The following is a 17,570-nucleotide window of genomic DNA, read 5'->3' as shown; positions in this document are numbered from 1 at the left end:
CCTGGTGTATTAAGAGACAACAAGAGTAACTAGATGGGTTATTAATTGCTTTAGTATATCTACCTCATAGCAGGGCTGTGGGAGGAAGGCAGATTTTTGCAGTACTCTGAGTCCTATAGAAGAATAATATTTATTTTGCATTTTCAAACATGCAATCTAGAATGTGTACTAGAATCAGGTGCTGTTTTTCCCAAAAATCTTTTGGTGGGTGTACATCACATCTTGCCATAATTCTGACATTTATAGCCATAAATCCAGTTTTGGAACTGCTTTCTATCTGGCAGAGAGAGGAAAAAGGCACTTTACTCCAAAGGCCATCCTTGATCTGAAGAGACTCAAGCACCACATATCAAAGAGATAAGAGGCAAACCCAAAGCCAAAATCACTGATTCTTGGCACAGGAAGACTCCTCCACCCAGTTGTAACCATAATTCAGCCTAATCCTAAACCGTGTTTACTTACTACCCATTAAAGCCCAGGATTTCCCCACAAAGCTGAGCACAAATCAATTCTGCATTCTGAATTTGTCTCAGAGTGTCAAAGACACACACTTGTTTCCCTGTTGCCTTTTTAAATTCTTCTGCTTCTTCTTAAACTCACCCTACATTTAGCTCTCATATAAGTAATGTTTACATAAACTAGGAGAATTCTTTAAATAAGAATATGTTCTCTTTTTTGTTGTTGTTGGTAGGGGAAGCAGGATGGGAAAGAATATATATTTTTAGCTTCTTTAAGTTGCTAAGTGCTCAAAGTAGGCACAGATAGGGCCAGAAACAGAGCAATAAGACAAGGGCTGGCACAACCAAACCACCTGAAAGTTAACTGCACAAATAGCATGGTATAGTAGAAAGACCACTATGTGCTTTGGGCACAGCCAGAGCTGGGCTAGTAAGCATGGACTTTACTTACTGAGCTGTTGGGGGCATGTAATACTTGAGCCTTGGTTTTATCAAATTTCAGAACAGCAATTTAGGATAACTCATGCCTCAAAACGTTGGAAGAGCATGATTTTAACAGAGAGATCTGCATGAGTTATCAATCCTGTTAGCACTTCACCTATAGTGGGTGAGTGTGGTGGGCTGAGAAGCAGAGTCAGACTCTTTCAAATGACTTTCTTATTCTTTTGGCTTTTCTCTAGAAACAATAAAAACTGGAAAACAGCTAAAAGCTGATGGATGTATTTATATTGTACGAAAAACCATTGTTTATAGATAGTTTAATGACAAATCATAGGCAAGCTGGTTCATGGCTGCTACAAAAATCTCTAAGTAGTGTTGCTTCATTATTTATAAAATCTCTTGGATAAACTTCAGCGCAGAGTCTACAAAACAGTGCCCTGCTCATGAGGTGTTTGATGCATTTTGGTTTTCTGGAGAACACTATGAAGCAGTTCCTTTGAATATGAAGTGATCTTACTGGCACAAACCAAATGTCAAACCACACTGGAGCATTCGTACGATGAGGGAGAGTTCACAGGGGCATGTTTTATCCATTGCCAAATATAGTTTCCCTTCTCCACAAAAGGGTATGGACCTTTTAAAATGCACGTTCTGCAAATGCAGAATCCTCCGGAAGAAATCTGAATGAGATATTAACCATCACTAGTTAAATCATGGAAGCTCCGAGGTCAGCAAAAAAGCATTTGAGTGTCAGGGACAATAAAGACATGTTCCTAGCCATATGAATTAAGTGTTCCCCACTGGAGTGAATGTAATGTCTCCATGTAACAGCAGCTTAGAGCCACTAGGGTAATAAAAGGAGGAAGTTAGAAGGAAAATTAGGTAAGTCAACATTTAACTAAGATGGGATAAGGAAGGTTCTAGTGAGTTCCCAACCTCAAGTCTTCACCCCATTCATCCTCTGACCATAGCTGAAGAATGTGTGTTCAATAACTTCCCTGTGCCTCTCCACTGTCCCTGTGAGTCACTGACATACGTTTGTACTTTTAACCTTGTTTGCTTGTTTTGAATGTCAGACAAGCTCCCGTGGCTTGGGATAGATAATCTTTGCTTGGATGCTTGCATTGTTGAATTTCCAAGTATTCCAAACAACTTCTTTGGTAAAATGAAGTTTTGAAGAAACATTCCTTTTCCAATCTAGATTGTTTTGAACCAGTAATTGAATTTCAATGAATTATCCTTTAAACCATAGATTGGTGAAAACGACTTAAAAATATATACGTATATATAATTATGTAATATATATATAATATATACACACATATACATATTTTAGAGATTTTTAAACCAGCTTATTTATTACATAATGAAATTAAGGGATCACCATACAGCTTTTCTGATTCAGCATTGTGGTAGGCAGTATTTGAAGATAACTTCAATAATTACTGCCTCTTGGTAATCCTGCCCTTGAGTGCGGGCAGGAACTAGTGACTTGCTTCTAATAGAACATGGCAAATGTGATATATATCATTTCTGAACATAGGTTATAAAAGACTCTGATGTCACCCTGATGGACTTACTGCCTTCTTGGCTCGCACACTTGCAAGCTCCCATGTTGGAGGGGCCCATGGAGCCACAGCCACCCATAGCCAGCACTATAACTAAGGCTCTTGGTCAAGAGCCCACGGGGAACAGAATCTTGACAACCACCAACCAGTGAGTAAACCTGAGAGCAGACTGGGCTACAGATGAACCCTGTGGCTCCTGGCTGGCACCTTTATTGGTAGCTAATTGCAGCCTTATATAAGACCCTAAAGCAGAGCTAAGCCTTGTCCAGATTCCTAACCACAAGAACTATTAAGTTTTCAAGCAGTAGGCAAAACTACAAATTATCATCCTATTTCTAGTTTTAAAGAGTAAAATAATTACTGATAAATAACTTACAAATGTCTTTGGCTATTTTGTTTAATAACACAAGTAATATCAAATGAAAGCATGGTGTGGCATCAAAAACTTAAAATCACCCCCAAACTTATCAGTGATTTATTCTAAGTATTAGGGTGAATGCATAAAAATTCCACTTTCAAAAAGTAGTCAAAAGAATCAAATGAATGTACTAAATAAAAATTCCTCACTAAGTACTTTTCAAACATGATTTCATAAAAGCAAATGATTCTGACACCGATGTATTAAACTAATGTTTAAAAAGATACATTTTCAGAGGTGTCTAAGAGTGGGCAAAAGAACACATGCATGAAAGTACTACTAATATAACTTGACATATATTTGAGTGATAGGGTCAGGATAAATGCATAGGACCACTTTGTGAAACACTGTACTCAAACTGTCCAAAAAGGAATCAGGAAAAGCATAATGTCATTCCTTACATATCTTTATTAGAATTTTTGGTTATGTCACATTATATAAGTCTGCACACCAGAAACATATTTTTAGAAACCACTTGAGTTGAAAACAATACACCAAGACATAGTCAATGAAGAGTTTGATCATTTTTCCAAGTATTGTAATGAACTGAAGCAAAAAGCAGAATATACATGTCTAATTCAAGCAAGACACTTAGGATACCCATTGTCAGCAGAGGAGGAATCAGAACTTGATAGCTAAGTGATAGAACAACTTTGCAGGGAAACTCATTGTGCATCTTGTAATGAAGTGGAAAGGGGAACTCAATATTGGCTGCTTCAGATCAGACCATCTGACTCAGCAAAATAAATTTATAAGGTTGCTACTTTTTTTGGAACCAGATAATTTGATGTAACATGAAACAATGGAAAATGAAATCTCTCCAAAGAAGACTCTCTGACCATCTTAATAGGAAGTTTGCTACTCTAGAAAATCAAGATGTGGCCTGGCTTTCTCAGAGAGGCCATTTTAATGTCTTCCTTATAAAGTGACCACCTTGAGAGAAGAATGTATACCCTCTGATGTAATCTCGAGACACAGTGGAACAAACATTGGTCTTGGCATGAAAAGATCTATCTGCTCAGTCATTTTCTAGCTATGTGACTTCTTGAGCTTCATTTACACTATTCATAAAAGTAAAGTAATACTTATCTACTATTTCAGTGATTTATTAGGAACCTCATATAAGATATATATTTGTATTCAGAGCTTTATAAACCAAAACTGACACACAAATAAAAGACTTAAATGTAAGCATTAAATAAGTTTTTTCCTATCTCAAAAGGTTTCCCAAGAGAAACAACTCAAAATCAATTTGTGATCAGATGTGTCACTGTAAAGTCTAAGAAGACATTGCTTTAAGCCTACCTAGTCCTTGGAATGCACTGGTCATTTCTCAAGCAGGTAAGCTGTGACTAGACCATTGACTAGAACTTAGTCCACTGGCTGGTTACTTTTGAAACAAGCTGTTTTTAGACTGGATAATTAAAGACATAATCATGCACATTTTTTCCACCTGGTTGATCCTTTTAGAAAAGTAGTCTTTATTGTAAACCATTTTTAATTCAAGCTCAGAGCCATATGTAATCAATACATCCTAAAATACTATCCTCCTGAACCGGACACTCCTGCATTTGTAAAAAGCCAGAACTGCTCTCACATACCCCTCAGCCTGCCCAGGGCCTTCAGCACACCAACTGCAGTTGATCAGTGACCTCTTCCACTCTCTACCCAACTCTAAGGGCTGGCTGTTAGTGCTATCTCCATACAGATTCTGCTATTAGCAGTAGCACACATGTGCTCTCTCTCTCTCTTATATACACACACACACACACACACACACACACACACACACACACAATTACTGAAGACTTGGAACAGCTGAGACTAATTTTTAAAGAAATGCTGAAGCTGCCCAAAATTAATTCTTTCAACCCTTAGACAATAACCCCAATACAGGTTCCTGTCAGTCACACATCTGCTTCTCTACATTGATGAATACCGCTGTGGCCTTACATCAACCTGGCCCAACTCCCACCCACTGAGAGCCTTCCTCCCAAATCCTTTCCTCTGAATTCTGCAAGGACTGATTCTAAAGTAGAAATGCACCCTATGCCCTCTGCTTCCTTTCATTGCTCAAATCCCCTGCTTTACTTGTTGAGCTTGACAGGGAAAAACAAAAAACAAAACAAAAAACAGCTCTGAGTCAATTAACTTTCTGTCCCCTCTGTTCCTAAGTAAGACTGCATCCTGGAGTTCAGAGTAACTACAAATCTATGGCCTCATCTATTTCAAACTTTCTTTAGTTAACTTAATATTTTCAGCTGTAATCTCTTTCTTAATTCCAGGCAGGAAACCGTAAGTCGCTTGCTGAGAGAAATAAACCAGTACAATGTCACTCCCAACTTCTCTTGTCCCATCTTAATCACCCTTTCTCCCATTCCTTCATATCAAACGACATCCCCACCCCAGGCCAATTCCTCCCACCTGTTGTCTAGAGGAGACAACACTGGAGGAGAGGAAATCAATAACCAACACATGGTCACAGTAGCATAAAAGGTAGGCAACTGGCACTGTGACTTTGGGAATGTCAACACGTCCCCTCAGTCTTCCCCAAACAGAAGAACTGATCAGAGCTATAATCACATACAACCACCAGCACCAGTATACAAGTCTTGCATCACTAGTATCAGAGGAAAAATGAAGACATGTAAGAATATACTTCCATTCTCTGGAAAAAGATAGTTGTGAAGAGGTAGAAAGATGGAAACAGTTTAAAATAGTGACTTCTAAAAATTCAATGCATGCAAGGTGATCTCAGAGGATGTGGGAAAAATGTAAGATGTATATGTTTATATTTCATTTAAAAGGAAGAGGAAGTCAACCTTCACTGACACCAGTTACAGACTGACATGGTGACCAGCCCTCCAGTGATATCTGCAGCATTTGCATCCTCATCTGGTCTGTACTGAAGTGACCCAAGGGCAGAATGGAAATTCCAGTAGCTCCCAAACTCCTTACTTTCCGTTTGGGATGTGCAGGAAACTATAGCTTATCAATGTTGAGTTGGGTGAATGTAAAAATTTTATTTTACAAACTAACCTTTAAAAAATGGTTCAAAGGGATCCCTCCAAACAAATCATGGATTGAAGTCATTTTATAATGTAAGAAATAAACAATAAAAAGAGATGACCCCTCTCCTCCTAGTCTTTCATCAGCAATATCAAGAATTAAACCAAAGAGAATTTCACCAGATTGGAGAAAAATCTGGCCAAGAACATTGTCAAAACTGAAATACACATGCGCATCATTGTTGTTGGAGACGTGTTAGCTATTCATAAATACATACAAATATCCTAGAAGAAATTAACACACACACTACTCAAAAAATTTTACCGATGGGAATATGTCAACATAGAAGTCTGGAGACCACTTGGCACATTAAGTTAGAAACTGTGGGAACTAAATCTCCAGTCTTTGCCCTTGGGCAAAGTAGCTGTACTTTAAGAATAGTAACATTCTAAAAGCATGTTTTGTTTTTATTTGGAGAAAACTTTGGAGAACTTCTTAGGCTCTATTTTCCTCTCCTATGCAGTGTTCAATTCCTAATAATGGAGAACAATTCAGAGTATAAAACTCCTTTGAAGGGCTGGGGTGTAGCTCAGTAGTAGGGCACTTGCCCTACAAGTGCAAGGTCAGGGTTCAGCCCCAGCCCCCAAAAGAAAGAAACAAAAACAAAACACCAACAACAACAAAAAAAAAAAAAAAAAAAGGAAAAAGAAAAATACATCCTTTGAATACCCTTTGTTTTAAATTCATGCATTCTTAATTTAGCACATCAGAAGCAGTAGTAAAGAAAAAACACTTCTCTATTTTGGTTGTCTCTCACCCTAGATATTCAACATTTACATAGACATGAGAGGCTATGTACATAAAATCAACCAGAATTGTAATCTTTCAGGTTAAGTCAAATTTTCAAATAGCCAAATGACCCATTTCTTATCTACTTTGTTGATGACTCCGTCCAGTTCTAAGCAGTTTTTGGTAGTAATCAAGAACTCCCTAACATATTTAAAAAGGAACTTAGTTACTAAAGTACTAAAGGACAAAAGTGAAGGAAGTGTCTTGGGGCCCCAGGTGGCAGTGTCATCAGACACACACACACAGAAGCAATATTTCTATTTTGATCAGCTTTTTTGCTGCTGTGACTAAATAACCCAACCAGCACAACTGTAGAGAGGAAAGGATTATTGAGGGCTCACGATTTCAGAAGGCTGGTTCCATTCCTTGGGGCTCCAGGTGAGGCAGAACATCATGGCAGAAGAGCATGGCAGAGGGAAGCAGCTTGCATCATCAGGAAGCAGAGAGAGACTCCACTCTCCAGATACAAAATATATACCCTGAAGCCATGCCCCAATTCCAATCTCCTCCAGCCACACCCTACCATTTCAATTAATCCCACTAGGGATTAATCCACCATTTGGGTTAAGATTCTTATAACCCAATCATTTCTCCTCTGAACCTTCCTGCATTGTCTCACATGTGAGCTTTTGGGGGACACCTGACATCCAAACCACAACAAACAGGCATTTGCAAAAGGCCTGTTTGTGGGCATCACACCACCCAGGAGACCACAAAGAACATGCACTTCAAAGCACCCTGTCAAAAGGAGCAGACAGCTGCATCTCATTCCTGGTTGCAAATATTGAAAGCAAGTTTTAAAATGATCAAAAAGAGATAATAAAATCCATTCTTCACCTCCTCCTACCTTTTCTTTTTTCACAGGTCAATCCAGGACAGCTGGGGCCATTTCCGAGCCCTTCAACCTACATTTGCCATGAAACTAACCACATCTGAGATTTGACTAGGTCAACTCCTTCCTGCACTGATGTCAAAGAGGATATGCCACATATGCTATTGTTTCAAAAGAAAGGAGTATTACATAAGAATTAGTTTTAATTTTGATTTTTAAGACAAAATCTGTGTATTCCATGATTTAGAATTGAGATTCATTGAATTTTTTTTTTTTTTTTCCTAGATGGGGGTCTCGTTATGTTGCTCAGGTTGATCTTGACTCCTGTGCTCAAGTGATCTTCCTGTCTCAGCCTCCTGAGAAACTGGGACTATAGATGTGTGCTACCACACCTGGATCCATATTCTGCTTCTTAAAAAGAAAATGAAAAAAAGAGAACAAGAAAAGCAATGTATGCAGGGGAAGAGGCGATCCTGATGCATTCAGTAAAATTTACAGGAGGATTCTTCGGCAGTCAGTCTGAGGTTCCAGGATTATCACTGATGCAGAGGAGAGAAATAATCAGGCGTCCTGTCACTGTTTTCAAAGCTCCCATGAGGGCAAATGCTGATAACTGGGGGCCATTCCTTAAGACTTCTCTGAGATATTTTAAACCACCTATCTTTTTTCAAAAAGCTTATTTTATAACTAAAAAGGAAAATCCTTAGCTCTTTAACAGGGGTAGCATTCAAACAGATTGAGATAAAATCATTCCCTTAAAACTGTCTTTGAAGTGGAAATATGATCGGATGCAAAGCTCTCCAGGAATAAAAATTCCAATTGCCTTCTCAGATGACGTGTTTATAATCAAAAGCAATGACTATGTAGCACCTAATCTCATAGGTTCGAATTACACTTTCCATCAAGGGTTTCCACCTGAGACCCATGCTTTGGCAAAGAAGGAATTACTACTGTTTAAAAATGGCACCAATTTATGTCACTGGAAACTCCAGGCTCTTCAATGTTGCCCTCTGTTAAAAAGGACAAGCAGGAAAAACATAATCCCTGTTCCCAAACACCACCACTGCCATTTGTTGAATTAAATGCATGAAGTTATGCAGAATGCCATGACCTGTATTGCCCAGAGCAATAATCAACCATTCTAATTTTATCTGATGCTATTTTCATATTTATGAAAATTCTATAATCTGATTTTTAAATGAATATAGGTCAGAAGAATATCACTATATTACTGTAGTAATCTGAAATCTGTCATCCTGTCATCTATATCCTGGTTTCAGTTTGTTTTTCAGATTTTTTTTATTAATTAATTGCAAGACGGCAGGAATCCTATAGCCTCAGAGGTCTCCAACAGTGTCTAGCACATATCCAATACTTACTCAAAATATATGCAGAATAAGTGATTAACCTTATTATAACTTCCTTTTTGTTTGTTTGTTTGTTTGGTGGTGCTGGGAATTGAACCCAGGGCACTCTACCATCTGAGTTATATCCCCAGTCCTATAACTTCCTTTTGATGTCCCTCAAATTTAGCCTGTCATACTATTAGTAAACATACAATCTTTTTTTAAAAAACCAATAAATGAACAACAGAAAAAGTTCTCTTTAAATAATCAGGTATTCCACAGTCAAGTGAATATGTTTTATTAAATGCATACTAATATCTTTCTATAGTATGTGAGTATACATAATAAATTAAAATGTATATATTTATTAAATATAGGTAGATATAATACCAGAACATGATTATTTCAGATGAGAAATCAAAATAAACCCATTTTAAGTATCTTTTGGTCACTCCAAATTGATACTGCTCATAAAAAAATACACCAATTTTCCCTGGGGAAAAAATTAATTCCATAGCAATGTAGTTAAGGGACATGTTTTATTTCATAGCTTTTTGCAAGCAAAATTGCTTTGTTACAAAATGAGTTCAATGATACAGGTGCTACTGTCCACTCAAGCGAAAGAAAACCTCACATTTATATGAATGCACTTTATAATTATATTCTTACAATACAATATGTCTAATGTCCAGGACGGTTCTGGCCTCATTTAAAGCGATGGCACAGAAATGCTGCAGGGTACTTGAATATTGTGGTACTGGCAAGTGCTTGAAGTAACCTCCTGTGGGTTCTCTGTCAGATACTGCTTGAAGAACTGTATATGGTTAGGTTTGTCTTTTTACCCTCCACCTCTTAGTTTACATTTAAATCATCTCAAAATATATCCCTGGTGTGTCATTTTTTGGTTATTCAGAATTTCCATAAAAATAAGAAAATGTCATGAGGTATCCTTTATGTTAGTTATCAATGTAGTGCCGTGGTTGTCAGAGAGGATGCAGACTTACCTGTAGGTACAGTAACTGATTTTAGTGTGTGTTCTACACATTATAGTGCAGAAGTGTTAGTTCATGTTAAACTCTTTCTTCCCCATCACATATGATGTGACTTTAACCCCAGAATATCTGACCAAAAAATGATACAGATCAAATAAAAAGACAAATACACAAATAAGGCCATCTTCAGAATTTTAAACTCACCTTTTGCAATATCTCACAATAATTTCTACATCGTATTTTACATCGTTCAAACTTAAATAATAAATGCACAAGGAAGGGCCTTGGTGGAACCAATTGCACTATCTCTTTGAGGACTTGTCCAATTTGCTGGCAGGTGACTTCCTCTGGGGCGTGGGGATTTTGGAAGGTTTGGCTGTGGATGGCCGAGAACCTGCTCGGGGCGTAGGTCTGTGTGTCTGGGGGACAGTCTCCACGTCTGAGCACACGGATTGGATTTCTGAAATGTCAAAGTCTGATGCATCACTGCCTCGGCGGCTGCTGGCCCTGCTGCCAGCTTTGCTTCCGGCTCGGCTTCCTGGGCGGCTGGGAGTCTTCTTGGAATCTGAAGAGAGAAGGCAGAGATGGGTCACCCTTATTCATGTTGCTTCTGCAACCGATTCTTGAAACCTGACACCACCTTTAATATTGACATTTTTCTCCTGACACCTAGTAGGCACTCAGAAAGGACTATGGATTCATGACCTTTTCCTATTATGCAATGGTTAAGAAGGATTACTCTGGGTAGACATAATAGAGTGAAAGCTAGATTTACATATAAAAGGTAAGTCTGGGCTTACCCTACATATCCAGTATTCCATATATTACAAACAGACCTAAGGTATATACCTAACACTTGGGATTGTGCTTTCCAAAGCTTAGCATATGTAGCCCTGTGCACATGGAGTAGGCTCTTAGGTGTAACACCAAGAATGCAGGAATTTAAAAGAGAAGACTCAAAACTCTAGAGAAGTTTCACATTTGTTGAGTTCAGAACACAAAGGTCAGTAGGTTTAGTGCTCTATGAAACAGTGTGAGTGGCACTGGCATAAGGCTTGGTAAAGATGGATTTTTCCAACCACCCCAAACAGCTCTCTGTGCAATCTCTGAGGAAAAAGAGCCAGGGCCTTCCAGTGTGAAAGGGTGCTGTGTTTTTGTTTCTTCTGGTCTGCAGTCTACTCCCATCTTTCTTTGATGCTTTCCAAAAGGCATTTCTTAGCAACTTGCTCTCATGACTCATTATTGCCTACCTTTATTGGAGGATTGGGGCTACATGCTATTTCAAAAGAATATGGCATTGCTAATTCAAAATATCTTTCTCAATTAGAAAGAAAGGGGTGGCCATAATTTTCAGATCATCATCATACTGCAAAAGGCATGGAAGAAAGAAATGCACCACACTCACCAGCAAACTGTGTTCGGACTCTGGCAGCTGCAGTCGTTATCAAGCCGCTGTCCTCTCCGGAGTGGAAGCCTTTCCCTGATAAATACCCTGGAAGTCGCAGCTTGCTTCCCTGTATTGGTGTTCCCTGTGTTTAACCAGCGAAGAGACATTTCACGATATTGCTCATGCACCGTGACATTCTCCTGACACCACTTTACCAATGGGTGGAAACCTCTACAAGACCCTTTTTAGAGGTGGGAATTTTATAATTAACTGAACAAGGTGTAGGTGCTTGCTTTCCTTCCCCAATTGTTAACTCTCAGCCAGAGTTTGAAGGAAACCTTTTAAAGAAAGCAGATCCCCAGGTGAAATGAAAGCATAAAAATGGAGGACCCAATACAATACAAAAGTGACAGCAAGAAAAACAAGACAAATTGAACTGTGAGGACATTAGTATCTTCCAGACTGTCAGTGAATGTCACAGAGGTAAGAGGGTTATTGCTACAGGATGCTGACTGCCTGGTGAAGAGAAGGGGACAGGGTCTCTGAAAAATTGTACTTGGATATTCTGCTGCTTCTAGTGCTTTTAGGGAAATAGGCAGAAATAAGCAAATAGAAAAAATAAACAAACAATGCCTAGACAGCTACTGTTTAAACAGACAACTGCAAAAAGAGTGATGTTTCACAGGTTGGTACCACCATGTCACTTCACTTCTAGGCTCGGTCTTTCTATGGTCCTTACATACAACCTTCATAGGGGATATTTAGGTATAATTCTTTTAAAATGCTTACAGGAATTTGTAGAGAATGGCTAAAGCAATGATATGATTTTATGATAAGTCTAAAAATCATGGCATTTTTCCAGATTCTGATGACATTTTGAAAATTCTGCCCAAGTTTAAAAAACAAATCTCTTGAGGAGTATAAGGGGCATCTCATTTCTCAATGAATGAACACAGAACCAAGGAGCTACTTAGAGACAAGCAATCTGTACAAATTATGTGAACATTCATAAAATAATTTCCCCAAAGTTTTCAATGCTTAATAAAGCATATGTAGAACCATCAGATATGTCAGAGTTGTATTTATTAATATGAATATAATATTCCTACCATTCATCTACCTATGAATACCATACACACTTAAGCACAGTGTTTATACATGGTTCATGTACAATGCTCAAGTTTTCAAAAGACTTTTGCACAGGTAACCACAATTAATCACCCACCTTTCAATAAATGTGAAAAATAAGGGCCCAAGGGAAGAAGTGACTTGCCCCAAGTCTAGCTGATCTGGTTAAATTCCTCACTTATGAAAAGAATCTCAATAGTCAACAGGGAGTGAGGAAGCACAGATTATAAAGTTTATCACTCAAGGTAGCAGAAGTCAATGACCAAAATCATTCTTCTCAGAATGTCTTATTTTGATTTCTTATCATAAACCCTTCCATGGAAATATATTCTTGATTTGTCTGGCTGGTTGATTTTTATTTTCAAGGTAATTTGGAATGAAACAGTTTTGCATTAATCCAAATAACAGACTTTAAATATAGGGAGTTTCTACTTTTTAAAAAATTAGAACATAGCATCTTAGCCCTAAATATTTAAATTAAATGCTAAATGTCACTTGAGGTTCTTTAAAACTGTCTCATTTTCTGCTATAGCAGATCCACAATAACTACATACAACTCTACAAATAATCTATGAAATTAATATTCCCCACCTGGGGGAAAAAACTGGGGTGGATAAGGGCTTTTGGAAGGAGTGAGGAAAGGCTGAAGAACAGGGCATTTCTGCCTCAGTTCTACCACCTGGCAGCAACAGAACTGCCACTGACTCATGAAGGTAATGACACTTTTCTCTGCCTACAACTTACTGTTGTGAGATAAGAAAGTATTTTGAAAAGCACAAAGGGCTTTGTAAAGGTATTTCTTTATACAAGGCTCTTGGCCTTTAAGTCACACTTAATCATTAAGATGAAATACCTCCTTCATTTCAAGAAAAGATGTTTAGGGATTTCCCCCTAATTACTGTCACTTTAATCAAAGAGGTGATTATTTGGTGATTATGTTTGTGATTTCATGGAGAAGTTTCTCAAAAAGATACATGGTTGATGTTTAACTAAATAGGAGTAACCTGAAATATGAGTCAATCTTGGCAAATTTTATGTCCCCAAAATATCTTATTCTCCTTTATCATGCCACATTGAGATATAACAGCATCCTTCAAAAATATCAGTCCTTTAAATCTGATAAGGATGCATTTTGAAAATCACAGGTAATTTTCTGCTTCCCTAAGCCCACCCCTTTGACCTCCTGCACAGATCACAGGACTTGTCACATTTACCCAGTGCTGTTGGGCGGAAATGAATGCAAAGGACATTCAGAAGGACCATGCCCAGAGTGAACACTTGCTAAAATTTCTTCATTGTCTTCTTTTCTTCTTCTTTGCAGTATTTTGAATCCAGAGGCATTGGATTCAAGTTCTTTGTCTATTTTATTTCTATTTATATTATACATACATATTTTTATATTTATTTATTTGTTTATTTGTCTATTTATTTAATTAATTCAAGTCCCCCAGTTTTTTGTATATTTTATTTTGATACAGGGTCTCACAAGATTGTCCAGGCTGACCTGGAACTTGCCATGCTTCTGCCTCAGCCTCATACGCATCTGGGATTACACATGTGTGCCACTGTGTCTGACCTGAAATTCTTTTAACTGATTCTCTTCCAAATGATACTACTTCTTATTCCCATCTAAAAAATACATGTCGCCTTTCTTGTCCAAACTATGTCTATCAGCAAAAGCATTTCATCAGCTTTAAAAGAAATTTTACTTGGGTCTGGTATTCTAGCTAGGCCTGTATTTCACTCGTTTTAAGAGACAGAAGTAGAATTAAGAATAATTGAGAATAAAAAAGCAAAGAAATCATAGAGCCTGCTGGTGTGACTATGGCAAGCTGCCACTGTCTTTTCCGTTAACTCCTTACTCTCTTGTCTTTTCAGAACTGCCAGGTTGATGCTTATTTTACAGAAATGTATAAAAAGATGTAGCATTATCAAAAGTAAATACAGGAAGGCAGTGGTGCGGCAGTGTTAGTGGTTAGTAAGTTTCAGTTAACGAGGACTGTTAATACTGGCATCTGGGGCCTTACGATACCTCTGCAGATGACACGGGAAAGTCTGAGCACTCTGCTGGTTTACAAGGAGTTGACATTTTGCTGTTTGTCAACCATGGTTTACCATAATTGCGTGTTAAAGGATGGAGAATCTGTATGGAACAATGGCAAATCAAATGTAAAGAACAGCACGTAAAAACAAAGCACAGAAAGAGATATTCATAGCAGAGAATCACATTTCACAGTTGGAATAATAATAATTAAAAATAAGTAGAAAGCTCTGATGGAAAATCATATACACACAACAAAAGAAGCTTTAAAAAGAAAAATCAAATCAATCTGAAAGATAAAAAAGCCCCTAAACAGATAATCTCTGTATGGGTTATGAGGTATAAGTGTGTATATATATATATGTATTTTTAAAAGTCCTTACTTGCCCATATCATGAGAAGGGACACAAATGCAGACAGTTAACCTTATAAATTCTAGGGACTTAAAACATTCAAAGGTATATCCTCAGGACACTGGTTACTCTGGAGGAGGAAAAGACTTCATTTGGAGTCCTACCTTGGGTGTGCTGGTGGCAGGGACCTGTGGGGAGGCTGCCTGGCCAGCCTGACTGGACACAGAAGTGGATCTGTTGGGTGATGCAGCTCGTGAGGAAGGCCGGGATCGGCGGCCCCGGGGTCGGAAAGCAGCCATACCCTGACTGGCACCGTCTGCTAAAATGAACTTCTCACGCAGCTCCATGTTGGTTCTTCCTTTAGCTGGAAAACACACAGACACACACACACACACACAGAGAAGGAAAAGATGAGGTACTCAATTGTTATGGAAAGAATGACCACAGTGGCACCAGAGATCAGGCTGAGAATTTCGAGAACATCTTTTTGCCATGCCAACTCCAACTCAGCATAACAAAAAGTTAAATGCATTCCTTTACAATGCATTCCTTTTGGATACAAGTGAGTTTGGGAACAGGAAAAAAGTGTGCTTATTCTAACACTAGACACCAGCAAGAATAACCACTATAAAAGAAAGAGTCAGCATGAAAATGGGAAGCTCATGCTAAAATACTGTTAATCCACCAGTTACTGATGCCCACATGGTTTCACTACCCTTTCACCACACTGAGAAGACAAGCCAGGAAGGCAGGGACTGTGTCTTTTGCATGTACCATTGAGGTCAGGAGAATGCCAGTAACTTAACACTGGGATTAATTAAACAATAAAGTTACACAGAATGAAAGATGGCTCATTAGTCATGGTGACAACATATAAACTTCCAGATTTTTCACTAAAATGAGGCAGCTAGTGTTTTTATTTTATGTCTTGAAAAGCTATTTACCAACATGCAATAACAAACACCAGACCCAAGGATCTGTTAGGTAGTCAGTAATGCAGCACTCATACAAACACATATGCACATGGAGAATGCTCCACAAGAACCCAATGGGCCAAATGTTAGCATGTGTTTGATCACTTACATGACACCTGCATTTGCAACACACCAGGGGTGTGTTACAGCTTCAGAATTTAAATTTGGAAGCACCAGCTCAGTTGGATATGAGTTAAGCCATACGCAATGAATGAAGCATGTTATATTAAAACAAATGATTAAAGCAAGAATGAAAAAGTAGGAAAGAGAAAAGAAAAGATGGAGAGGCAAAGAGAGGGGTTGCCAACCTATAGTAGGCTGAGTAGTAGTAATTGAAGAGTTTGATTCCGAACGTAACATTTTACTCCCATGATGATGAACTAGAAAAAATGACACAGGATACCAATCACATTAAAGAATATTGTTAGCAGAGGAAGAAACAAAGTACAGTAGTTGAATATGCAAAAGGTGCTCAGATCCAGCCTTTAGCACACATTTTAGAAGAAAAGTTGCATAAGGAAAAGAAGCCCTCCAAGGTCTGACTCAACAGGAAAAACATTTGCAAGACTTCGCCACAGCCATGTTAACTTTACTTAAGCGTCCTGACACAACTGTATACATTCGATTTGTTTCATAAGTAGAGCTGCATTTTACTTTAGGCTGCATTATTTCCAAAATGCAGTCATGCACCACATAATGATGTTTCAGTCAACGATGGACTGCATATACGATGGTGTCCCCTAAGACTGTGGCCATTCTAATGTTGTAGCCATCGAAATGTAGTGCAGTGAATGACATTAGTGGTGATGCTGGCATAAACAAACCTATTCGCGCTGTCCATAGTATAAAAACATAGCGCATATAGTTATGCATAGGACATAATGCTTGATGACATTAAAAACATTACTGTTTTTATGTATGTATCATATTTTTATTGTCATTTTAAAATGAGTGTACTCCTTTCACTTACTGAAAAAATGAAGCATGCTATGTTGTTATGCCGCATCACCCTCCTACATCTTATGTGAACTGCACCTCTGGATGGCATTATTTTCTCCTGAGCTTGATTTAATCTTATGTGTTTTTATGTCATGGCCCTAGGCACAATAGATTATACCATGTAAATACATACATATGTACATATGTGTATACCCACACGTGTATTGCATATTGCAGCCAGGTGTGTAGTAAGCCATACCATGTAGGTTTGTGTAAGTATGTTCTATGTTTGAAATTACTTAATGATGCATTTCTCAGAACACATCTCTATTGTTTTAAGTGATTCATGACTGTTATGATAGCATATGAGTTTCTATTCTTATTTTATTTTCTTTTGAGATACAGTTTTAGCCTACGGAGGCCAGAGCTACTGTGTATGACTATATAACAATGCACAGCAGGCTTGACAGACAGGCCTGCTGACTGATAGATCTGTGTATTTAGTTGCCAGCATGGAAAACCCAGGGGCCTCACTGGAGGATCCTTGGTCTCACACTTGTTATCCTAATAGGCACAGTGCTTTAAAAACAATTACAATAAACTCACAGGTTAAAGAAAATCATAATTCTGCTTCTTTTTACAAAATCAGAAAAATGTGTCATGCAATAGATGACACCTAATTAGAAACTGCAATCAAATGTTCACTTATGTAAATCAATTAAGAATCCAACGACTGACTGCAGGATCTGAAAATAGGAAAATTAAAAGCTAATCTAGGGCTTGAAGGTTGGTAGATAGAGAACAATTATTATTATGTTATATATTATATATTATA

General features: G+C 38.0%; 1 protein-coding gene across 16 annotated transcripts in view; it reads right to left on the bottom strand.

Annotated features, from left to right (window-relative positions):
• Positions 1 to 9,203: 9,203 nt before the first annotated feature.
• Positions 9,204 to 17,570, bottom strand: part of DST (dystonin) — a gene marked incomplete at its 5' end in the record, with an annotated part of 497,398 nt that continues 489,031 nt past the window's right edge. For 7 of the 16 annotated variants that reach the window (XM_079147466.1, XM_079147478.1, XM_079147479.1 and 4 more), the window contains 5 exons: positions 9,204 to 10,478; positions 11,319 to 11,442; positions 14,461 to 14,571; positions 14,987 to 15,186; positions 16,105 to 16,176. In XM_079147466.1, coding sequence (XP_079003592.1) covers positions 10,216 to 10,478; positions 11,319 to 11,442; positions 14,461 to 14,571; positions 14,987 to 15,186; positions 16,105 to 16,176 — 770 coding nt within the window. In that variant the 3' untranslated portion in view covers positions 9,204 to 10,215. The remainder of the gene's footprint in view (positions 10,479 to 11,318; positions 11,443 to 14,460; positions 14,572 to 14,986; positions 15,187 to 16,104; positions 16,177 to 17,570) is intronic. The other 9 variants (XM_079147468.1, XM_079147469.1, XM_079147476.1 and 6 more) reach the window with 2 other exon arrangements.

The sequence above is a fragment of the Sciurus vulgaris genome (genome assembly GCF_902686455.1).
Source record: "Sciurus vulgaris genome assembly, chromosome: 7".
NCBI lineage: Eukaryota > Metazoa > Chordata > Mammalia > Rodentia > Sciuridae > Sciurus > Sciurus vulgaris.
This window is presented reverse-complemented; position numbering and strand designations above follow the sequence as displayed.